The sequence below is a fragment of the Oratosquilla oratoria genome, chromosome 12, assembly GCF_046742065.1.
Source record: "Oratosquilla oratoria isolate Oo_2021 chromosome 12, ASM4674206v1, whole genome shotgun sequence".
Lineage (NCBI taxonomy): Eukaryota > Metazoa > Arthropoda > Malacostraca > Stomatopoda > Squillidae > Oratosquilla > Oratosquilla oratoria.
The window spans coordinates 2748034-2774913 of NC_134788.1; the positions used below are offsets into that span (position 1 = coordinate 2748034).

Sequence of the window (26880 nt, forward strand, 5' to 3'; positions counted from 1 at the left end):
CACATCCACGCACATTAAAAGACCCAAACCTTAGGGTGCTGGCCCGAGGCCCGCCAGCACCCCTTATGCCTTCACTTTTGTCTTTAGGATGTGTGCCCCGTGGGGCTACAGGGAGAAGGATGCCTAGTCCCTCTCCCCGTCCCTTTCTTCTCGCCTCTTACGATCCAAGTGGGAAAACTTGGTGGCAGTATTCTTTTCCCCCACCACAGGGAATTCCCCCAATCAGAAAGAGAATACTCAGAGAAATGGTACAGGACAGCAACAAGGGGTTGGGGGACAGCATAACGGAGGGACAGTCGTAGTATAAAAGTGTCATCATTTCTCTATGAACAGAATTTCTTCTATCATAGACAAAATGATGTGTGGCTCTGGTCCGTAGGGGCGCCCCATATAGACCCTAAAGTATCGACTGCATGCTACTTTGCCACAATAACAAGCAGCCAATACCCCAGACGGGGTATTGCACAGGTCACACTGGAATGACTTCTTTTCAGGGTGGGTAGTCACGTGACATTTAAGATCGCTCTTTCGTGTCACGCGACTCTCTAGTGTGGATCATCGGGGTTCGGAACCCCCCCCCCCAAAAAAAAAAAAAAACTAGGCAAAAAAGCCCCACTTGAGAAATTGCCTGGCGGAAAAAAGCCCCACCTTGAAAATACCCAGGCGGAAAAAAAAACAAATTCTAGAAAAGACCCAATTTAGGAAAACAAGGTAACAATTTAAGAATAAAACTATGTGTTTATTGCTTAAAAGATGAGTTTACTTGACACTATATGAAAATAATACAATATACTAAATATTAATAAAACAATCGGAAATTACTTCAATCCAACACAAATAATACATGACAATAGAAAATCAATAGTATAATTGAGGCTAGCTATACAGTATAAAGTATAAAAGTATCAAGTATAAAATAATACAGTCAGCACCAGTTTACATATTATATGAAAAAACTACAATATACTAAATATTATGAATAGCAGATTTTTATTATAGAAAAATACAAAGTCAGCACTAAGTTATGAAATAGTACATTTGAAAGTTAGCACTACTTTAGGTAAATCTAAATCGAATTAAAAGCGGATGCAGTGGGCACAGCCTTTAATTAAGAAACGCTTCAATGTCTTTCTGGCCTGCTTGGAAGTCTTTGCAGAGAGTGGGAAGCCTTTTCTGAAGGTCTTTTGTATGTCTCCCCTGCCCTGGTCTTTTCGTACAGCCTCGATCGCGATCCACACGGAAGGATGGTCGGTCGGTCGTGGCCGATCATCCACATGTGTGAAGGCTTGATTCCATGCCCGCCACACAATGCTTGTTCGCACGATGCCCGCCCGCCAGACAAGGTTACTTGGTGTACGTTCCAAAGTTCGGGTGGAAAAAGGGGTGGCCTTCGGCGCATACGAAGCGGCGGTCGGTAGCACATCACCTGGGCGGCGTTCGGCAGGCATCTGGATACGACGATATCCTCCACACACGTAGGTCGCATCGAAATAATCTACCAGACAACTGAGTTGCTCCGGAATAACAGTTCTTAAAAATTCCATCCCCTCCGAAACTCTGTCACATGGCAGAAAAGCCAAGGCATTTTTAACATAGAACAAAATAATCTACTTTCTTCGTCTGTCTTGCAGTGTCACAAGGCCTAATTCCTGTATCTTCCTCCAGGTGTTCTGCGTTAAGTGGAAAAAAAAACAACAACCGTGGCACTGAACGTGATCCCCGAATACAGTCCGGATAGCATTCACAGTCGCGAGTTCGAAATCGGTTGTGATTGTCGTAGGATCAAGGTTGAATCCTAGTGTGGCACACTGTTCAACAATGGCTTGGAACACTTCTTCATATATGCTCTGAGTTTTGCCAGAAAGAGAGGCCTGGACACATGTTATCTCCGACTCGCCTAAAGGGCAACGAATTAAATAGAGTTGATGAACGAGTTTCGGAGCAGTCCGGAATGTGCCATCCATAAACCATTGAGTGGAACGAGCAAGATAACGCAATCCCTCTTCAGTTGCAAAGACAATAACCCGTCTACTGCTATCAGCACCACTATCAAAGAACATGAACTCCTGACCATCAAACATAGTCCATGAATCGTCCAGTTTTCAATCTTGCAGACAAGCGGGATCTTTCGGAGGAGCGTGGCGCTTATGGTTGCGAATCGTGCGATTCACAGACTCTGAGTTTCCAATCTCAGCACGCGCTGCGACAGGAAGATTAACAACAGTATCGGCAATAATCTGACTTGGCTTTCCTCTGGTGGCAGAAGCATGCTCATTCAGTTGAACTCTGGCCTTCGTGGCATCTACTTTAGCAGTATTAGAATTATGACTATGTTTCGTACCTTTGATTTCAATAGATATATCCAAGTCCGTGTACAGTGTTGTGCTGCATTTCATAGCTTTTCTCCTTGAACACTCCCATCGTATAGACGTTTTGTTCACACTCTTCTTCGTGTACATATGACCATCGTAACAAACTTTCTGTCCACCTTTGTTGTTTTTTATCATTTCCATGTTGAAATATATATATCCACACAGATGAGTACACCACTAATGATATGAATGATACTGTGATGAATGTGGGACTTGTATACCCACACCATTAGGGAAGTCTACTTCACACCTTTAATGCAATTAAACACCTTAACCTCACGGAATGTGAAACCAACTCACCGGGCCCTTTGAACTAGGTTTTATTTAAAACAAGTATTACTGTTATTAATAAGAATTATCATCTATAAATTGGGGGCTTTTTTCCGGTGGGGCTTCTTTCCGCCCAGGGATCTTCCTATGTGGGGCTTTTTTCCGAGATTCGTGGATCATCATGTGACATTTGCGGTGACCCTTTTTGTGAAAAAAGTGGAATCACATAGGTCACACTGAAATAGCTTCTCTCTTGTGTGAGTCATCATGTGATGTTTGAGATGACCCTTTTGCGAGAAAGCAAATCACACAAGTTACACTGGAATGGCTGTGTGGGTCCTCATGTGACGTTTCAGATCACCCTTTTGCGAGAAAGCAGAATCACACAAGTCACACTGGAAAGGCTTCTCTCCTGTGTGGGTCCTCATGTGATATTTGAGATTACCCTTACGTGAGAAAACAGAATCACACAAGTTACACTGGAATGGCTTCTCTCCTGTGTGGGTCATCATGTGACGTTTGAGAGCACCATTTTGCGAGAAACCAGAGCCACACATGTCACACTGGATTGGCTTCTCTCCTGTGTGGTTCATCATGTGATATTTGAGACTAGTCTTATGTGAGAAAGCAGAATCACACAAGTTACACTGGAAAGGCTTCTCTCCTGTGTGGGTCATCATGTGATATTTGAGAATACCCTTACGTAAGAAAGCAGAATCACACAAGTTACACTGGAATGGCTTCTCTCCTGTGTGGGTCACCATGTGACATTTGAGATTACTCTTACGTGAGAAAGCAGAATCACACAAGTTACACTGGAAAGGCTTCTCTCCTGTGTGGGTCATCATGTGACGTTTCAGATCACCCTTTTGTGAGAAAACAGAATCACACAAGTTACACTGGAAAGGCTTCTCTCCTGTGTGGGTCATCATGTGATATTTGAGACCACCCTTTTGCGAGAAAGCAGAATCACACAAGTCGCTGGAAAGGCCTCTCTACTATATCATGTGATATATATGGTAATATTTTGGTGAGAAAACTGCATAAAATAGGTCGCACTAGAAATGTTTCTCCCCATGAGATAGCTGAGGTATAGATGCTACATCGGGTTTTCTTTGTTGTATGACAAATACATGGAATCTATGGATAACTTTCCCACAGAAATGTTGATGGTTACCTTTCTGGAAAAAATGTAATCATAAGATTGACATTAACTTCATGAGATTTGTGATGGTAGGATTGTGGGTATTTTGTACCCAAACCATTTCATACATGCCATCCCCTATTATAAGAATATTTTACTGAAAAGCACACAGTAAAATCGATTATTAAAATCACTCATGAAAATGGGATGTGTTCACATGACATCCACACCAATTACATTGTCCTAGCCCTCGAATAGGTGCCCACCTACCCGGGCACACAACTCGCCAACAACCACCACCACTGTTAACATTAGTCATTGTTTGTTTAGTGTAAACAAACACACAATTGCCACTGTCCAATCCGTGTAGCAATTGCAACTGCTGACAATATTACAAAGTGGGATGTTTAATGCCCACGCTTCGGTCATAGGACCGTCTTCAGGGGCGTAATGAGATACAGTGGACAAAAAGCTTAATATATTGGCCGTGGTTGGAACTGGGAGGTATTCCGTGATACCGAAGCTGTCTGGGTCCCCTCCTCCTCCTCCTCCAGTCGTTACGGGAACCGGATAATTGGTCACAACCTTACATACCCAATTATACATAATGGATCATATACATTTTTATTTACAAAGAATAAAGACAATAGAATAAAATGCAACTTTTACAACAAGTGAAAAAAGTGGACTACACACTTGCACGAAAAAGGAATTAAATGAAATCATGTTCATACACACTGTGACCTTTGTTCACCCTGTACTCTCTCACTTTATGTTGAGTCTGTCATTGTGTTCCTAGTGCCCAGGTATATTGGATTTAAGTCTATGCACCTATTTACGCTAACTTCTTTTGTCGTCCACGCTTCTACAAATATTCTCTTTTTCTTTGAGCTGTCTCTGTGTACCACTCTGGCTCCTTCCCAGTCAATGTTGTGCTGTAGCTCGTCCATGTCCAATGCGGTACACTACACCCGACTACTGAGTGGGTGCTTCCATGTCCTTGACCCTGGTGAGGTTGTGATGCGGAGTGTTGCGTGGTTTATGTGCTACCTGTATGTTCTTGTCCCGGAGTATCCTGGCCGTCACCTCTGATGCACCTTTAATGTACAGAATTGTGACCCTGTGTCCTGTGTGAGGGGATGGTGTCTCGGTACGTTGCGGCGTCCTCCTCGTCCATTTCCATACGGTCTGACTCGGATAACCGTTGGTTTGGAAAACATCACGTCAGTGCCTTCTTTAGCACACCTTCTCAAACTCAGACACTAACCTCCTTAACTCCTCCAAATTTCTTCATTTTCTTTAACCTTCTCTAATCCCCGGCCCATTGCCCTTGCACTTTTCTCTCGCACCACCCCATCCATTTACACATTGAACAGCCACGGCGACACAACACATCCCTGGCGAAGTCCCACCCATACATCAAACCACTCGCTCTCTCCATTTCAAATTCAAAGGATTTCAAAGGAGAAGCATGCTGACAGGAGACCTTTTGGTCCATAACTTGGTCGGATGCGAAAAAACTATAATGATAGATAAATTAATACAAAAAATAATAATGACGAATAAGAATAAATAGATAAATAGGTAAAGTTAAATGATAAACAATCAGGTAAATAGTAAATAATAATAAATGGACAGATAATAAACAAATTGAGAAATAATAACAGCATGAAAATGTTGTCACTTTTAATGTTGCCGATTCCCTTTAAAAACTTAGACATGTATCAAGTCACCTGAGTCTACGTTTTTTTTTCGTTTTTTTTTGGGGGGGGGATAGATTCATATGTTTTAATTGATTTTCATATCTTTTATTTTTGATATTTGGAATCAGTCTTGTGGCTCGCTTTTGTACTTTTTCCAATCTGTTGGTGACCATAAGGGAACAGCATATTCCAACTCTGGTTGAAGTCATAAGACCACGCAATCAGTCCTAGAAACTTATTTGCTTTCTCAGAGGCTGAAATACATTGTTTAGATGATTTGCGATCATTCCTGATAATTAACCCGAGATCCTTTTCACTATCCACTTTTGTTAACGAATTTCTAAATAACTTGAAATTGTACTTACTGTTATTTCTACCTATGTGCATAACCTTGCATTTACTTGTGTTCAATTTCATTAGCCAATTTACAGACCATTAGTTTAAGTGATCGTTTGCCATTCCATGCAGATTTGTATCATCAACAAATTTGGAGACAATAGATTTCAGTCCGTGGTCTATAACACTTATATATACTACTTATATATATACTATGAAGAGAAGTGGCCAAAGAACGGAACCCTGAGCAACTCCACTTTGTAAGAACATTTTTGCCTCTGTGAGTTTGGTGGATTCCATCAAAAACATATAAGTCATGATGCCTAGAAATGAGAAACCAAGTATCAAGAAAGTGGTATTCCAGTTGCATGAACAACTGTGATATCCTCTCATTGATCCTTATGGCTTTAGCACAGGTTGCACTACTCTTGCAAAAAAAAAAAAAAATCTTGACTGCTATAAACAGCTTTCCTTCTATCCCATTATCTGTAAAACCTCCCACAATGCCTTTCCACCTACCCTGTCAAAAACCTTCTCCAAATACTCAAAGGCCCAAAAACATCTTAACCCTTTGCCAAAGCTTTCTCACATATCTGCATTACCATGAAAATCTGACTTTGCACATCATGTAAATGCTCTCTCAATGAGCAGACGCTGAGTCATCGACTTGAACCCAAGTTGCTGGTTCCTTCTGAGATTTTGATTCCTAATAACCAAAGAATAATTTTACCAAAGATGCTCCCCAAGTGAATTGAATTTGTACTTAATCGCACATTTCTTTATTAGTTAACTTTACCTATTAACTATTTATATTACTATTATTTGTATTTATTTGTTTATAGTTATATCTTTTTGCATCCGACCTAGTTATGGACCAAAAGGTCTCCTATTGGCATGCTCCTCCTTTGTAATCTTTTGTAAATAGAATTGGTTACCCTCATAAACATGTAATGTATGCACATCATACCCACACCATTTACAGTGTCCCAGCCCTGTATCACTATTGGAAAAGGATCTGTTTCCCTCATCCAAATAAACAATTTCTTACTTTAGTTAGACTAATTCAAAATGAGAAAGTTCAATCTTACCTTCTTCTTGATATTTAGATGTAATTTATTGAAAAGGCGAAGACTTTTCGAGAGACTGGTTTTAACTCGGCCAAGTGTGTACTTACTCTCTTTCACCTTATTGAATTTATCCAACTGTTATTTTAAATTGTGATGTAATCCTCTTTTGTTTTTAAAGAGAGGTTTCTCTTTACAGTTGGAAGTAAATGTTCCTCCGAAATTGATTTACAGTAGACTTATATTATTTACTTTTAGTTGACACAAATTCTCAGCGTCTTAATTTTCACAGAATCAAAGAATTTTTTAAACGAAGCCAGCAACTAGCAGTAAGCAATATCTATAAATAACTCGATCATTGTTTACTTTTTCACAGACCAGAATTTTCGGTATTTATTTCAAATATTTAAATTTTTCAATACACTACAAATTATCAGTAACAATTGATCATTAAAATGATTAATTATTCAGATTTTATCCAATAACTTAAATATACATAATTTATTACTTTAATGATATTAAACCTCCAGAGTTCAATATGACGTCACCTTTTACGTATTTTCTAATATACTCCAGACAAGAGATTGCATTTGTAACAAATGCAATGCAATGCAACCTTAATTGTGTCCAAATCAATATAAATACAAATATAATAAATCAATAAGATTTTAATACCTATAATCAAACATTTTATTCTCACCCTTAGATTAAGGGTGCAGTATTTAAACCACCACCTAAACACATGTATCCTCACCCCTGAACCAGGGTGTAGCATTTTACCCAATTTATAATTTATAAATAATCAAATTTATTTTTCATAAGTTCACACTGCTTTAATGCAGCCTTTCTTTTTGGTTTGAGATCTCTATTATTTGCAGATGGAGCTTGAGGATTTCTTTGATTTGAGTCGTTTCCAGTATCTACCTCTGAAGGTTGTGATGGGTTTTGACTTCCAAGAGTGATATTTAATTCCATGGGATACAAATTCTTTATTGTATAGAAGGCAATTTCTCCATTATTTTGTTTCACTTTAACAGTCCTAACCTTGTTGTCATGCCCAATAATTATCTCTAATATTATTCCCATTAACCAAAAGGGTCTGGGTTTATTTGGATGTTTAATCAAAACTACATCTCCTTTCTTTATCTTGTCAGACCATTCTTTCTGGTAAAGATTTTTTGCATGATCCTTTAAACTCAGAAGATAGTTTTCATACCACAACCTTCTAAATCCCTCAAACATCTCATTCTGCTTGCAAAGTGCATTTTCAAGATTTTCCTGATTTTCATCATTAACCCAAATATCAGTTTCATCTTGGAACATCAATGAACCAATGTTGTTAAGTTTGAGGAATGAATTTGGAGTTATAAATTCAAATTCTTCTGAACTGGCTCTATAAGCGAGAGGTCTAGAATTAGTGGCATTTTTTGTTTGAAAGGGCAGTGAGAAACTCAAACCATGTTGATTTAGATCTTCCAATCGCCTTATACAGACAGTTTTTTACTGTTCTGATAAGGTGTTCCCATGCTGCCCCAACCCATGCTGAATATACTGGGATTCTTACATGTTTGATTTTGTTTTTTGAGAGTTCATCCAAAAATTCATTTGACTCGAGTTTTCTCTGATATGTCTCCCCCTTTCACAAATGATCGGGCATTATCACTGTACAAGTAAGTTGGAATAGTATACTGATTACAAAATCTTTGAAAGGCCAGAATGAAATTCTTAGTTGACATGTCAGGCAACAACTCAAAATGGACAGCCCTGATATTAAGACAAGTGAAAATCAATATAAAATATTTACTCAAAGCATTAGTATTATCTTTTCTCAAAAATAAATTACCTGTATAATCAACTTCCACATGATTGAAAGGTCTGATCAGATTCATGTGCTGCTTAGGCATACTGGTTACTTTAGGGTAATTATAGGCAAGTGCATTATACTTCTGGCAAATTTTGCAGTCCTTAATTGAAGCTTTAACAGAAGATCTACCCTTTGGGATCCAGAATCCTTGGGACCTTAGGAAATTGAAGGTAGTACTGACTCCCATGTATTGTATCTGAGCATGACAAAATCTGGTAAAAAGTACAGTGAAATGGTGATCTTTTCCCAAAAGTTCAGCATTGTGCACATTATAATCAAATTAAGTGATTTGGAAATCCTTCCTTGTGATCTCAGGATGCCCTTTTCATCAAGAAACAAGTTTAAATTCAATACTCAGGAAGGCACTTCTGAATCTTTAAAGTTACTTGACTTGAGTGTATCCACTTGTTTAAGGAGGCTAATTTCTTTAGCAAAACCGACTGACTGATTTATCATAATCCAATAATCCAATGCCTTCTCATGAGAGTTTTCACCACTCTTCATACAAATCCACTTGAAGAGATACTCAGTGATTTTCATAACTTTATTAGTTTGAAAACTTATTAATGTCAAAAATAGGTTTGATTTCAACTTCCTTTCCTTGCATGGTATTGTGAGTATTGATATTTTGATTTATCAGAATTAAAACCCACACTCAACAATGGGTATTTAGGCCAGGTATTTAATTCATATTTCATCCAATCTGGTCCCTTGAGCCAAAATTCAAAATTATCTATAAATTTGTCGTAGGTTAATCCTCTAGTTAAGAGATAAGCAGGATTATTTTCAGTTTTGACATAATTAAAACTAATGGGAATGTTATAATCCCTTTTAAGCTGTTGTAGTTTACTATCCATCTCACCTATTCTATTTTTGACAAACTTAGATTTTAGTTTAGTCTGTCTGGTTATTAACCAGTTGAGCACAACTTGTGGATCAATAGCAATATTAATATAGTTGAATCTTATATTGGAATAGGCATTCAAAATAGTGGAGATGCACTTTAAAGCAAGAATCACTCCAAGTAGCTCCAAGACTGGGATACTATGTTCTTTTTCCTTGTTAGCAAGAGCCACTTTTGCTTTAGCAAATAAGACGGAACTACTTTCCTTACTGGTACCATAAGCAACAAACCCAAAGCAATTTTGTGAGCTGTCACTAAAAATATTAAGTCCATACTCTTCATTCTCATTTAATGCCTGCCTAATAAAGGAGACCTGATTAGCTTTCTCAAAGTCTGGTTTGATATCATCCCACTCATTTATTATGTCCTCAGGTAATTTTTCATCCCATCCTAATTTGTGTTACCACACCTTCCTCACCAACAACTTTCCTTTGATACTAATGGGTAAGACTAAACCCAGTGGATCGAATAAACTTGAAGTCTCGGATAACAATTGTCTTTTAGTACTGGCAGAGTAAAATTCAACAGGCGCAAGCTGCATCTCATCTATATTAGGATTAAATCTGTAACCTAGAATTTTCTCTGTCTCATTTGAGTGTTCAACCGATTTGCCATCCCTTTCTATCAGCTGTCTCAGTTCAAGTGAATTTGAATTCCAAGATCGTGAAATAAAACCACCAAGAGCCATTCTTTCATAGCAAAGCCGATAAAGGTCAGTCATTTCCTTAAAATTATTACCTGTGAATATTAAATTATCAACATAGGATTGACTGGAAAGAATGTTAGTGCATTTGTCAAGAGGAAATTTACTGGCATGTTTCTTCAGTACATAATGTAGAATGAAGGGTGATGATGTAAATCCAAATATTAGAGTTCTATATCTATAAGCAGTCAATTTATCCCTTTCCCAAAGGAAACAAAAATGGTTCTTGTCAAACTCTTGGCTGAGCCTAATTGACAGGAAGGCCTGCTTGATGTCACTCAGCAAGATTATATCATTAGTTCTAAAGCAAAATAACAGTTTAAGCAAGGACTCCATTAGATCAACTCCAGTATATGCAGCCTCATTCAAAGAAGGTAGATTCTTATCAGTTTTTAGTGAACAATTGAAAACTGGTCTAATCTTAGTTGAGACCTGCTCTTTCATCTTAATGACTGGCCTATGTGGAATCCAAGTGTGATTATTCACCTTTTCAACAGAAAAGTCTATTTCAATCTGCTCTATGATTCCATCCTGAAGCTGCTTATCAAAGACCTCTTCATACTTTTCATAAAGATTTGACTTTTAAGATTTTTTGAAACTCTCCCTAAAACTTTTCTGGCAACCTGAAAATTAGAAGGGACCAGTTCTATTTTTTCCAAATGCCAAGGAAACTTAACCTGGTAATGGCCATCTTTAAACTGAATAGCTTCATTAAATCTAGCAATTTGTTCTTGATCCTCTGAACTATAAATTTCATTCTTACTAATTCCAATAGATTCCAAGCTAAAGCAATATTCTATCCCATTTTCAATATCTGAATCACTTAAAATGTTTTCTAGAGGATTAAAATAGGATTTAATTGGATTAAGTATCAGATTAACTGAGGTGTCATGAACTTTAGAAGACTTCTGACAGTGATAATTTTGAACTTCATTACTTGCTGTTTTTTTTTTTTGTTTTTTGTTTTTTTTACTAATTTGAGAAGCCTGTTTCCTAGTCAAGAAATGATTGACATTACCAATAGGAATTACTTTATTTCCAATTACCATGCAGCTCCCTTGCAAGCACGGGGCAAATGAACATTCTGGAAGGAATTGAAGCAAGTCTACACCTATCAATGCATCCACCTCTATTAATTCATTATCCTGATTTAATCCAAAGGCTTCATCAGCCAATTCAAAACCTTGATCTTTTATATTTTTTAGGGCTTCATTCATACCCAGTACAACAAAACTTATGCTGAGTGAAGGGTCATTAAGAAATGGCATTTGAATTATCTTATTCATTTTAACACCTATTAAGGTTTGCTTACAGCTCTTAACTTCAGCTCCAATGAATGTTTTTATATTGAAGTCTATCATATTCAATTAGTCTAAATCCGTACACAGCTCTTTAGCAACTCTTGCTGACATGTAGGACCGCTGACTCCCTGTATCAATTAGACATCTGATCTTCTTACTCTGTTTACCACGAATAAATTCCAAAGTTACAGTAGGGGAAATGTAATCATTTTCAGATTTTTGTTGAGATGTTAAACAAAGATGATTACTATTAGTATTAGGCCCTTTAAATTCAGGACAAAGGGGTGCTATATAGCCATGAGAATTACAGTGTTTACAACCATATTTTGATTTATTTTGCATGCCAAAGCATTCATCTTCTTTATGACCAGATCCAGCACAACGTGCACAGAGACCTAACTCCTGTACTCTCTCTGTCTTATCCTTAAGAGTTGAATATTTTTCACACTGTCCCAAAGAGTGACCTGATGCACTGCACAATTTACAAATAAGGTTTTTATAGGGAACAACCTTATTTTGACTGGTCTTCAAATTTTGAAGAGAACTTTTATTTTCTTTGGGTGCATTTTTTGAATTTTTTTTGGCCTTATTGATTTTATCAGATTTAGGCAAAGTAGTTTTACAGGTCTTAATTAGAGTCTTAATAATGTCATTATATGACTCAAAAATTTCAGTCAACATAGGATAGTTTGTATTATATTTATGAACCAGTTCCCTTTTGAATGCTGTAGGCAACTTATTAAAGAGAATATGACTCAATAGTAAATTTCCAGGAGAATCTTTCACTGTAAAATCATAACCATAATTAGACTTTAATTCAAAAATGTATGCTCTTATTTCAGTGATGAATGACTTTAATGTAAAAAACTCCTTGTCATATCCTTGACGCACTGTTGTGCTTAAAATCCTTCTGAAAGTTTCATCCACTATATAGGGTACATCCAGAAATCCATCCTTCAATAATTTTAGTGCAGTATCATAATTTTCATTTATGATAGACAAATGGCTAATGATTTTCAAAGCATAACCCCTAAGATAACTATGTAAATAACTAAGCTTCACTGCCTGGGACATACTCTCCTTATTACCTATGACATTATTAAACTGATTGAGGAAAGAGGAAAAGGCAAATTTATCCTTTTCTGTTCCATCAAAAATGCCGCATGATAAGAGAGGCGGTTTAGTATCAAAATGGTCTAGCCTACTGAGTGTTTCAACAAATCTATCAGCATCTATAGAGCTTGCAGAGTGAATATTGGATTTATTCCCTGCCATTTTAAAATCCTGAAATTCTGATAGACTTTCATCTATTTCCATATGATAGCCTACTTGCTTATCTACTTCACTAGTAAATGTGTCAAATTTCTTAACATCTACTTCATTTTCCTTTAAATGATTTAAAAAAAATTCATCTTTAACTTTAATTTCACTTATAACTTGATCAATAACATCTAATTGTTTACTACAGAAACGAATGTTTAATATCTTTTGAGTCAATCCTTTAATTGATTAAGAATCAGAGTAACTTTTCTTTTAAGTATACCCCTTTCTCGTTTTAATTTAGCCAATGCAGTCTCTAATCCAGCTTCATCAAGATTATCATTATCCTCATTATCACTAGTCATGCTTAGACTGTATTTATACAAAGTACAAAAAATATTCAGGTTGCACTAGCCTATGAATAAATTAAAACAATTCGATTTCACTCAAAATAGGCCATAATTCAAATAAACAAACTTCAACCTGGTCACAAGGTTTCAACTATGAACAAATAGGCCCTAGTACATACTAGGTGAACTTGACCAACTCATTCAATTGAACTCCTGAAGCTATTATATAAAACAACTTAATTTACTCACGAATATGTTAAGCCTTTTCATAATAATCGGCTAAGTAAATCAACAATTACTTTTTTACTATAAATAAATAGGCCCACTTTCAGGCTCGAATACTGAATCAATTCACAGAGGTAAACTATTAGCTATGGCGAATGAGATAGATTATGCCGAGTCTTGATGTCAATCAACCTCTCTTTAAATCACATAGCAAAATACTGCTTAACATGCCTAACCTTGAGGAGGTGCCCATTTATGTATCCATGCTACTCGCCAACAACCACCACTTGACTGCTGTTAATGTTGGTCACTAATTACTTAGTTGGTCATATCAATACACACTCATATGAACTTCATATAGTGGACTCTGCCAACAAATGGTAAACTGGTGTTTGCTACTACCCTTTTCTATTCTTTCACTACAATGTAAACAAACACATAGTTGCCAGATCAACTCCGACATGAGCCACTGTCCAATCCGTGTACCAGCTATAACTGCTGGCAATATTACAAACCAATACCGAATGCCTGGACTCACTTGAGGAAACATATTACATAAAAACATAGTCAAAAGTACATTCTATACAGAACTGTCGGAGACACTAGAGCTCATGGAGGAGTCATGTAATTCAAATCATCTAACACAAAAGTTCTCACGACTCATTCAGATCATCAGGTGGAAATTATTGCCCTCCATCAAATGCCCATATATGAATTAATCATAAACTATCATCCGTCACAGAAAATGATCTTGTAAATTTCAAGATAACAACAAATTCAACAGAACAAGAGAAGACATCACAACTCGGCAAGGATATATTGACAGCCTTTTTATTGAAATTGAACCAACAAAGAAATTCCATCACTAGAGGAACTACTTAATTTAGGGTTCAACTGCCTTATTATGTCTAAGCTAAAAAAAAAAAAAAAAAAAAGTTCCAAAAAATGAACAGAATGTGAAGTTCTGATTGATGACGCAAAGAAATTAAGTAAAACAGGTGAAGTGTATAAATTTACAATAACAATTGGAAGGACTTCTGTACTAGGGCTCCTCTCTCTGGGTAAAGTATTTAATAGACCTAATCAAATATTTATCAATACAGGATCTGCAGTAAATGTTATAATCAGTAAAGTGCTTAAAAAGGATGAAACCCGAAGTGAAACTCTTGGAACCAATCCATTACTCATTGCTAGGAGTAACAGGGAGTCAGTTAAAAGCATTAGGTAAGACTGACTTGGATGTTATTTTGTATAAAAATGAGCACTTGCACATTCTGGGGATAGTTGTAGAAGAATCTGTCTTCCTAGGAGATTTAGTGATAGGATTTGAAACAATGAGAAAAGAGGGCATGATCATATGTCTAGGTGAATTAGGGATCTTAGCAAAATCACAGTTAATCCTATTTCTAAATCAACTAGATTTAGAGCCAGTATTTGAGATAAGAGAACCTATTGAGATTGATGGGGAAAGATAGCAATGCTAGATTGGATAGTAGTGGGTCAGAGTGGTCTATTCAAGAACAGAGAACACATGAGGAAGAAGACACACATAGTGGACACAGCTGAAATGTTCAAGAAATCCCAGAAATTAATCAGAATTCATCAACTCCAAATGAAGCTTTGCTAATTGTGGAAGGTGGCACAATAAAGTCGACATTATTGCACTCCAGAGCAATTAACAGAATACAAGTGCAGTTGAAAGGCATCACTGTAGTCTTCAAAATTTTAACCATCCCAGAATCAATTAGGATAAAAGGTTTGAAATTGGACTTTGGGATTTATAAGACACACAAGAACAAGGCAGAAATATTAGTGATTAGTACTCTGAGTAAAGACATGGTCTAAAGACAAGGTTCACAAATAGGATCTTTTCAAGTCTATCAAAAATCCATTAAGATTTTAAACAAGAGTCCTGAAGAGGTGGAATCACCACTTCCAATTCAAGAAGAAACAGATTTGGAGGAGAAATATAAGAGTCAACTAGGGCCTACTTGTCCTGAGTTAGAATCATGGTTAATCCCATTGCTAGTGAAGCACAATAAAGCAATTCCTTTGCCTGGGGACACCTCGGACAAAACAGCTGTTTTAAAACATCAGATCAAATTAAAACTGGTTTTCAACCTGTTTATATACCTGCCTACAGATTACCACATTCCAAGCTAGCCATTATAGATAACTTGATCACTGAAATGTTATCAAAGGATGTCATAGAACCCAGTCAAAGTGAATAGAACTTCCCATTGATTCTGATGCCAAATTCAGATGGTACCATGTGTCCGGTTATTGATTATAGGGAATTGAATAAACAGACAATACCTGATTGACTACCATTACTGGTGATAGTAGATATATTTTGTAGTTTGGGAACTAAGAATCAGTATTTTAGCACTACTGATTTCAAATAAGCTTTCTGGCAGATAAAGATGCACAAAGATTCTTAAGATTATACAGCATTTTCTACAACAAGGCATTATGCATTCAAGCAAATGCAATTTTAGTTATGTAACATTCCATAACTTATATGAGATTAATACAGTACTAGATGGGTTGTTAGGAAACACAGCCAGTGTATTTCTAGATGATATCTGAATAGTTATCCAAACGGCAACTGAACACTTTAAGATATTAAATTAGGTATTCTCAAGACTAGTTGAATCAGGGTTGAAAGTGAAACTTTGCAAGTGTCATTTATTTGGAACATAAGATAAATAGACATGGACTTACTACAGTGAACTCAAAGGTAGAGACAGTGAAAAAATCAGTTGAATCAGGTTTAAAGGGAAATTGGAAAAATTAAAGTTTTTACAAGACAGTGTCATTTATTTGAGACAAGTTAAAAGGCATGGACTCAGTACAGTGAACTCAAGGTAGAGGCAGTACAGAACTATCCAGTACCAAACAAATACCAGACAGAATGTCAATGAAGGCCAAAATATCAAGATAGGATGTAATGTCAGTGGAAGACAAAAGATCACGATGGGATGTAATTATAGTGGAGGAAAAAATATCATGTACTTTAATGCTCGCAGTATTAGGAAAAAATGTCAAGAAATACAGGCGTATGTCAAAAGCGAAAATCCCGATATGATAGGAATAACTGAGACATGGTTAAATGGTACAAAGTTCGAAGCTGAATTTAATATTGCGGGATTTAAATACTTTCATCAGGATAGAAACCACAAGAAAGGTGGGGGTGTTCTATTGTACGTTAAAAACAATGTTCATGCTTGTGTTTTAGAGAAAGTGAAACAGGATGCATATGATAGTTTGTGGGTTGAGTTAACCCAAACAAATGGACAAAAAATGAATATAGGTGTAATATATAGGCCAAAGACATTATCATTAGCAGACGACAAACTGTTATTTCAAGAACTGTCTAGTTTCTGCAACCGGGATTTATTGATAATGGGTGATTTCAATTTTACTGACATTGATTGGATGACCCTTGAACATGGCCATATAGGTAGTCGCTTGATTGATTTTCTTGGTGACAATTACTTAATTCAGCATGTAAAAGAGCCCACAAGATATGGAAACTTACTCGATCTTTTGATCACTAGCCGCGAAAGCATGGTAACTGATGTAGAAGTCGGTGAATCTGTTGCAAATAGCGATCACAACTTAGTTAGATTCAAACTCCTAAACAATTTTAGAATAGATACTTGTGTTTCTAAAATACCTGATTTCAGTAAAGCTCAGTTCATAGGACTACGTCAGGAGCTTCAGCTTACAGATTGGGAGGCAAAATTAAACGAAAGACCTGTAGATCAGATGTGGGAAATATTTCAAAATATGCTCACTAAGATGATTCAAACTTACATTCCTTTTAAGGACAGACGTCCCCCAAATCAGGCTCGCCCAAAGTGGCTCGACAAAGAAACTGAAAAAAGTATTGCTAAAAAGAGACAGGCTTATAAGAAATATAAGTGCTCGGGTGCATCTAATGACTATGAAAGTTATGTATCAATACAGAGATTTAAAAAAGACAATACGAAATGAAAATCGCTGATAAATCCAAAGAGAATCCCAAAGAATTCTATAGTTACTTTAGAGATAAAAAGGTTGTTAGGAATCACATTGGTCTACTATTATCTGCTGACGGTCAACTTGAATATTCAAATGAAGGAATGGGTAATATCTTAAACAATTATTTTAGCTCGGTATTCATAAACGAAACACCTCAAAGTGAATTCCAAACTGAAACCTGTGAAAAGTCTGGGGGAAACTTACTACGGTAAATATAACAAAAGAAAAAATTAAAAGGTGTATAGACAAACTCAAAGTCAATAAAACACCAGGGCCCAATGGTTGGCATCCAAGAATCTTAAAGGAAATAAAAAATGAGATTGTTGTTCCATTAGAAATTATTTTCAAGAAATCCATCATATCCGGAGATGTCCCAAGAGAATGGAAGCTAGCTAATGTTACTCCCATATTCAAAAAAGGTGACAAAAAGAAACCAAATAACTATAGGCCTATAAGTTTGACTTCAATCGTAGGAAAAATAATGGAAACTATCATCAGAGATGCTATTGAACATCATTTAGAAAGTAACCGTTTGATAAATGATAGCCAGCATGGTTTCAGACGGAACCGTTCTTGCGTGACTAACTTACTCGAATTCTACAACACAGTTATCTCGAAGTATGACAAAAGAAACAATATAGATTTAATATATCTAGCCTTTGCAAAAGCTTTTGATACCGTCCCACACGAAAGACTACTTACTAAATTAGCTTTGCATGGAATAAGTGGTAGCCTATTAGGTTGGACTAGTAATTGGTTGAATGGTCGAAAACAGAGAGTTGTTTTAAATGGAAAAACTTCTGGATGGAAAAGTGTTGCAAGTGGAGTTCCTCAGGGTTCCGTTCTTGGGCCACTTCTATTCATAGTATATATAAATGATATAGACCATGGACTAAAATCTACTGTTTCCAAATTTGCTGATGATACAAAACTGTGCGGAGTGGCAAATGATCACTCAAACCAATTAGATATTCAAGAAGATTTAGATCAATTACAGCAATGGTCTGAAAAATGGCTAATGAAATTTAACACAAGTAAATGCAAGGTAATGCACATAGGTAAAAATAACAGTAAGTACGATTACAAGTTATTTGGTAATTCGTTAACAAAAGTGGATAGTGAAAAAGATCTCGGCGTAATCATCAGTAACGACCTCAAATCATCCAAGCAGTGTATTTCAGCCTCTGAGAAAGCAAATAAGATTCTGGGACTGATTGCGCGATCTTTTGATTTCAAAAGTCCATCACTCATTAACAAGCTATATAAATCGTTAGTTCGTCCACATTTGGAATATGCTGTTTCTGTATGGTCACCGAATCTCATTAAGGACATTGACAGACTGGAAAAAGTACAACGGCTAGCCACAAAACTGATTCCAAATATCAAAAATAAATCATACGAAAATCGACTAAAACACATGAATCTGTTTTCCCTAAAAAAGCGTAGACTCAGAGGTGACTTGATACAGGTCTTTAAGATTTTAAAGGGAATTGACAACATCAAAAGTGACAAAATTTTCACATTGAATGAGAATCAGACAAGAAACAATGGTCTCAAACTATCCGGAAATAGATTCAATTTGGAAGTAGGTAGAAACAACTTTGCCAACCGTGTAGTAAATGAATGGAATAAACTTCCTGCACAGGTAGTGCAATGTAGTTCAGTTCGAAGCTTTAAGAATCAGTTAGATAAATACCTAAGTAAGATGCTGTAATGATTATAATTTATATTATTTGCTTTTGTTTTGTTATCATTTGTCTGTCTGATTTTCATTTATTATTAGTTATATGTCAATTTATTATTATTCACTATTTACCTGTTTGTTTATTATTTAACTATATCTATGCATTTATTGTTTTATTATTAATATGATTTTTTTTCGCATCTGACCTAGATATGGATCAAAAGGTCTCCTGTCGGCATGCTCCGCCTTTGTAATCCTTTGTAACAATGTAGAGAAAGAAGTTTCATTAAAGACATTGACAGATTGGAAAAAGTACAAAGGAGTCACAAAACTGATTCCAAATATAGAAAAGTAAATCATACGAAAATCGACTAAAACATATGAATCTGTTTTCCCTAAAAAAGCGTAGACTCAGAGGTGACTTGATAAAGTGACAAAATTCTTACAGTGAATGAATCTGACAAGAAATAATGGTCTCAAACTGTCAGGAAATAGATTTAATTTGGAAGTGGGTAGAAACAACTTCACCAACCTTGTAGTTAATAAATGGAATAAGCTTCCTGCAGAGGCAGTGCAATGTAGTTCAGTTTGAAGCTTTAAGATTCGTTTAGATAAACATTTAAGCAAGACGCTGTAATGATTATAATTTATTTTATATTATTTGATTATTTGTTTGTTATTATTTGTCTATTTATTATTCGCTTGATTTCCATTTATTATTATTTACTATTTACTTGTTTATTTTCTTTATTATCATTTATATTATCATAATTTTTATTCTATCTTTTTTTTTATCATTTATGTATATTTTTTCTGCATCCGGCCTAGTTAGGAACCAAAAGGTCTCCTGTTGGCATGCTCCACCTTTGTAATCCTTTGACAGGGTATTATAGGAAGTTTATTAAGGAATATGCAGGCACATCTAATCTATTAAATTCTTTGTGAAGGAGAGATTCCAAGTTCATTTGGGGACCTGAACAACAACAAACTTTTGACAGGTTGAAAGTTAAATTTACTAGTTTTCCAGTTCTCATTTTTCCTAATTATGATAAAGTGCTCATTCTTTGCAAAATTGCAACAGATAGCTTTCACAATGATACTTTGTAACAATGCACTACAATAAGGGAAACATTAGCGGTGATATATTCACAAAAGAGTTTTAGAGATAAGATACTGGGATATCCAATCAGAGTGTGGAGTGATCATACAGCTATTCAGAATTTATTCAAACATAAGAATCTTAGAGGCAGATTAGCCAATTGGTTTACTACACTTCCATGTTATGAGGTTAAGTTTGAATACATTCCAGGTAGGGAGAACATTGCAGCAGATGCACTACATAGGAATATTAGCCAACCAATGACAGGGTTGATCAATATTATTTGCAGTATTAACAAACTAGTACCATTAGATGAACTAATAATAAGGGTACAAAGAAAAAGACTTGGAAAACTGTAGCCCAGAACTTGATGAACCCTTGAGGTATTCCTCCAAAATAATCAAAGGGGTATAAGATAGAAGAATTTCATTTAAGCAATGAGAGGGAGTGAAGGATAGAGTAGAACTAGGAGTGGAGGAGGAATGGGGATGATTCAAGGAGGGAGCAACAAGGTATGCAAGTTGGTGTGTGGAACAAGGAGGATGGGATGAAATAGAAGGAAGAGCAAGTGGTGGGATGAAGAAGCAAAGAAAGTTGCAGAGGAAGCAAGCATTCATAGACTGTTTACAAAACAGGATGAGAGAATCATATGAGAGGTACAAAGAAAAGAGAAAAGAAGCAAAGCATAAGATAAAGGAAGCAAAGAGGGAGATGTGAAATGGGGTAAGAGTATAACAGAAATTTTTGAAAGTAATAAAAAGGTGTTTTGGAAAGAAATAAAGCAGAGAAGAAAAGGTAAAAAGAAGATGGAGAGATGATAATGGAAGAAACGGTGGTAAGAGGAAGATGGGCAGAGTATTTCAGGAAGTTGCTAAATGTGAAGGAGGATAAGGAAGAAAAGGTAAATGCAGTGGGAAGCTCTAAGAAAATGACAGTGATGGTGGACTGGCTGGTGAGGTTGTTTATTGTTTGTTTAAAAGAAGGTAGTGTCGGGGAACTGGTGGAGTACCTGTATAGTTCCACTTTACAAGGGAAAAAGGAACAAGTGTGAATGTTCAATGTGTAGTTGGGAAGGGTTATGAGAAGGGTTTTGTTTGAGAGGAGTAGGAGAGGAACAGAGGGAGTAATTGGTGAGGATCGGTGTGTGTTTAGGACATGTAGGGGTTGCGTGGATCAGATTTTTGTGGTAAGGCAGATATGCGAGAAAACTTTAGGAATAGGTAAGGATGTTTTTTGGGATACTTATAGATTTGGAAAAGGCTTATAACAGGGTAGACAGGAAGGCATTGTGGAAGGTATTGCAGATACATGGGATAGGAGGGAAGCTGTTGAGAACAGTCAAGAGTTTTTACGAGAGTAGTGGAACCTGTGTTAGAATCAGAAATGGTTTGAGGTAAAGGTGGGACTTTGCCAGGGGTGTTTTATGCTGCCTTGGCTGTTTAATTTATACATGGATGGGGTGGTGTGAGAGGTAAATGCAAAGGTAATTGGCCAGGGATTGGAGATGGTTAAAGAAAATGGAGAAATGTAGGAGATAAGCCAGTTGTTGTTTGCTGACAACACTGCACTTGTGGCAGGATCAGGAGGGATTAAGTGAGTTAGTAATGGAGTTTGGGAAGGTGTGCAAAGGAAGGGAGTTGAAGATAGATGTGGGTAAAAGTAAGGTGATGAGATGTACAAGGGAAGAATGTGGTAGCAAATTGGAAGTATCAAGGGCGAGAGATAGTTTTAGATACTTGGGTGCAAATGTGGCAGGAAAGTGATGAGTGGAGGTGGAGGTAGAATGCAGATTGAGAAGAGCAAGGAAATGCCTTGGTGAATTAAAGTGCAATGAGAAACAGACATTTGGGAATGGATGCTAAAAGGAGATTGTATGAAGGACATTGGGAAAGAGAGGAAGAGAGATGACAGAAGATAGAGATGAATGGAGAATGGTCCTGTATGGATGATGCTGTGATGCATGGAAAGGAGTGGGTGGAGGATGGGGGGCTGAGGGAGTATGTGTGAATGATATTATGCAGCCCAAAGGGATTTCTCCCCATCTTCTCCTTTTCTGCATGAGGGGGCAGAAAGGGGGGGGGTCACCAATAAAAATGAAGCAGCATTCCTGTGTCTTGCTGACCAAGGGCAGTGGGCGAGATGCAGGAATGACCCGTCATCCATGAGGAGCTAAGATAAGAGGGAGGAAGGGGTGAATGAAAGTGGAGTACAGTATGTGGGGATGGAATGGGTGGGAGTGGACTTTATACCTTTGTTTTTTGGCTACTTCCCTTGTCTTGGGAAATAGCCATTGGTGTGTATTTTATGTTTATGTTAAAGCCATACAAGAATTAAATGGATGTATAGCATGATAACAAGAATAAATCAAGTTCTTATAGCCCTTAGAATTGTGTGATTACAAATGAAGCCTCAAATCAGAGTATGACCTAAGTAATGTGAAGTCATCACAACGTATGAAAAATGGAACAACTGTCATTCCTTTATTTTTTCATCTTTTTACCATCATTTCTTTTTCTGGTTGGAAATAATCACTCCTCTGTATGGACCCTAATGAATTCCCTAGAAAGGAAGACAATAAAGTGGCCAATAATTGCACAGGATGCAACTGGCCAGCCTCCACAGAAACATCAGAGTTGGGAGTAAAACAACTTTCAAAACTGGAATTCTTAGCAAGTACCAGTTTCAACATTCAATGGAATCCAATCAACCTGTAGCATCAAGAATCTTAATGTCATCAACTCTATTTTAACATTATATGCATAGTTTTCTTTTTTGTATAGGAAAAATGAAATAGATGTGCAAAATATGTCATTGTTTGTGTTTTATACATAGATTACCTATATCTTGTGGCATTCGGCCTGGGTACCAGTTGGAAGATGTGGTATACCAGGAAGGGATCAGAGTGGAACGAATTGATTAGAAATGTGTGTGGAGCAAGAGATGGTGGTTGGAAAGGAGCCCCTCCAAAATGTTAGGTTAGGTATTTATCAACCCCCAAGCATATATTGACCCTTTGCATACTCGCATTGACTGCCACGGGTCGATATCAACCACTCTGGAGGCCTCTGGTCTTGCCAGTGCCTGACAAGCATGTATCACATGACTGCTGTCAATAGTTTTCCTCTAATGGCATTTAAACTTGAGTTCTTGGTGCCTAGGGAATCCATTAACTTCATCCCGTGACAGAAACATGGACCTTGTTATGAATAGAGGGATCTCCTGGCATATTTTTTGCTTTGACACTGCATAAAAAACATATTGTATTATGCAAAGTTATATTGCATTCAGGGATCTAAATCCTGACATTAGCAAAACACCCAACAGGAAATTTTTTTCCCAACAATTTTCCTGTTGATTTGACCAAATCGGGTGTTCTATTTCAATTGGAAATCACTAGTTTGTACTATACCCCCACCCCCATCTGAGGACTGCATTGGGAAATAAGTATTGTGATTTAGAGAAACATGCAAAGGCAGTGATTAGTGCGAGAAATGACAACATTGTTCAAATAAACGATACATCAAGCACCGTATTCTCTTATTCTGACCATATCTAACCTACTCAGTCTCTCTCCCTCATGGAAAATAGATTTTTCAATGGTATTTGTTTCTTGTATTCGATACAAGATCATTTTATACAAGATAATTTTCATTCTCTTCCATACATATATATTTTTTTACAATAAATGTTTAGTAATGATTCTACATAATAATAATTTCAAGTATTCACACAGATGTTTGCCAGTCTGCAACCCTTTCCTATATCATCTGCTAGCCCATGTTTAAATACAATGAATTCATTGTAACGTCGGCAGCAATTTTTAAAACACCAAGACATGTTAGGTTACAAAATTTTACCTCCCTGCAGACAGCGCCCTCTACAATTTTTTAAATGCTGTGTTTCTTTCAACAGAACAATACCTAATTTGATCTCATTACTAACCTACAGCATTCTTTCTAAAGTACCCAACACCCACACAGCTACAACCATAATGGCCTGCAACTTCCAGGCATCAATCTAATCATGTAGGCTCTGTCTGGCAAACGCCTACAATCATCTTTTCTTTACCTGTGTCTGTGGCTTCCTTCATTGCTTATCATTTTCGTGACACTCTTCAGCGTCTCACAAATGTCTAAACTATTTCAAATATTCTTGCAGTACAAAGGCACTTTTAGTTTTTTTTCTACATGGTTTATCCCTACTTAGCGAATATATTTGTCACAACAGAGCTAAGAATGCTTAAATCATAAGCTCTATCAAGGGGTAAGCTAACTAATCTGTTTTTGTTTCATAATCCAGAAATCTACCTCCTTACGATCTGACCTTTCACAAGCTGTGGTTTACTAACAGTCGTTATGTGCAGGAAGTAGTGGTGAGATGATAGCGGTACTGGTGGTTTTTTCTTTTTTTTTTTTTCATCCGGGATTGGGCATGTGTAAAATAAAAGTCTTGCTCACAGGCATAATAAGCCGATTACGAACATCGGTTATGTTTTGAAGATATGTGGGGTTTGATTGCTAATATAGGATTTGTTAGATATTGTTCCTAGCATATATCAATATATTCAAAACTGCTGATTGAAGAACTGGGCAACAATCTGTTACGTAGAGATGTTTATGCACCTTAACTTAAACTGGAAAAACAAAGATGGCAACGTGATATCATATAATAATAATTATATCAAAATGGGTCAAGATTATCATATAGCAGGGCAGGACCCATAGTAGAAAATGGAACGAAATTGTACAAATCTGACTAGGTTTAAGAAGGAAATAGACAAGACCTGATTTACAACAGTGATCAACAAATGGAATAGACTAGTTTATAACCATCATGTAGGTACCCCGGAATCCGCGCGCGGCGCCACTGTCGATCATGTGTTGTTTTCATGGCCAAATGTTGCGGCCCACTAGCTTTTGTTTAGTTCAATTTGAATGCTTCCCGCGCTTTGCGCATGATATTCAAATTACCTTGTTGTTTTGCAAGTGTAAGGCTAATTCTTGAAATAGAAACAATTTTTCAGCGACTTAAACGGAAATTTGGTTATCAAACTCGGTAACATAGTTTTCCGAGTAAAAATATTAAGGTAAGGAATGTCTAAACATAATTTTAAGTTACATAAACAAGTTTTTCAACCTATTTTCTCCCGGAATTGAGAAGCTTAATATCATTGACTTATTCGTGTTTGAGCTAAAGTCCCCGGAATTTAGCTATATCACCCATGAATCTGATGCCTCAAGTTCGTGTTTGTTGTTGTTTACACATCACCATCATGCCATGTCCATGAGAAGTGTCAAGACTAGTTACTAGTCTTGACACACACTACTACTTGACTACTTTCTACTACTAGTCTAGTCTAGTAGTAGTAGTAGAAGACTTCTACTACTACTTCTACTTCTACCATGAATCTGATGCGTCCAGTTCGCGTTCGATTTTGTTTACTATTACCATTGACGACCAAAATCACACAATGACGGTTTTTGCTCAAATGCATAATTTATATATAAAAAATAGCATATGGTTGCATTATTTGACCTATTTTCTTTCAAATGTGTGATTTCCATGTAGAATGATCAAAGAGAAGTTACGTTTTTATCCTCTACAAAATTATCAACCGGCAACCAACGTCATTGTTTGGGTTTCGTCGGCGTTGGTTGCCGGCTGATAATTTTTCAGAGGATAAAAACGTAACTTCTCTTCGATCATTTTACGTGGAAATTATCCATTTTAAAGAAAATAGGTCAAATAATGCAACCATGTGCTATTTTTTATATATAAATTATGCATTTGAGCAAAAACCGTGATTGTGTGGTTTTGGTCGGCGTCGGTCGGCGTTTAGCGACAGCTTCATGGTTGCCATGAAAAGGCAAATATGGTATGATGGAGATGTCTCACTTTGTTTTTGACATGCTCATGTGATTTGTTGATCCATAAAACCCAAGTATTCCGAATTTTAATAAAATTGGACCAGTGGTTTAGAGTTAATGTGTATTTCTTTACCGAAATCTTTACAAATTACCACCCTTAATTCTAACACTTTGTTATGGTAAAGTCGGGCTAAGAAAATAATTCAAAAAATCGTATCTCCCTTATTTTTCAAGCTATTTCAAAAATTTAAAAAGCATTTTGTTTCTAATAAAGTTGTCTTTCATATGCAACAATAATATAAAGGTTAATTTTTTTTTTTTAATTTTGTGGGGGTACCTATCATCATGTAATGGGCGCTGAAATCATTGGGGACAATTTACCGATTCACCCAACCATAGAACTTGATATCTGGCTCATGTGTGATAAATGTTGTGATATGAACGATGGTGTACTTCATTTCCTGCGCAATTGAGTAGTTTTTAATATATTAATTGTTAAAGTAATGCACTTAGGCCTACCTCTCCTCCTGAACGATCTGGGGGGAAATGTGGGAAATCGGGGTTTTTGGGTGGGCAGAATTTACACATGGAGTAATGACTGTTGCAGAAGACGTCTAAAAAAATAACGCATACTATCAAATAACAAACACACAGATTCTACCTTCTATGTAGGGATTGCGGCACTGAACTAAGAATTAGCCATATTTG

At 36.6% G+C, this 26880-nt stretch overlaps 1 protein-coding gene across 1 annotated transcript; it reads right to left on the reverse strand.

The window, feature by feature from the left end:
* Nucleotides 1-744: 744 nt before the first annotated feature.
* Nucleotides 745-26880, reverse strand: LOC143030911 (uncharacterized). The gene is made up of 2 exons (XM_076194156.1): nt 26834-26880; nt 745-3823 (listed from the first exon to the last, which is right to left on the reverse strand). The coding sequence occupies exon 2, from the start codon at nt 3572-3574 to the stop codon at nt 2957-2959; it is 618 nt and encodes a 205-aa protein (XP_076050271.1). The 5' UTR covers nt 3575-3823; nt 26834-26880; the 3' UTR covers nt 745-2956.

Bases quoted from the DNA above. Each gene is read 5' to 3' on its own strand.
- LOC143030911 (XM_076194156.1), bottom strand. From the start codon at position 3,574: ATGATGACCCACACAGGAGAGAAGCCTTTCCAGTGTAACTTGTGTGAT.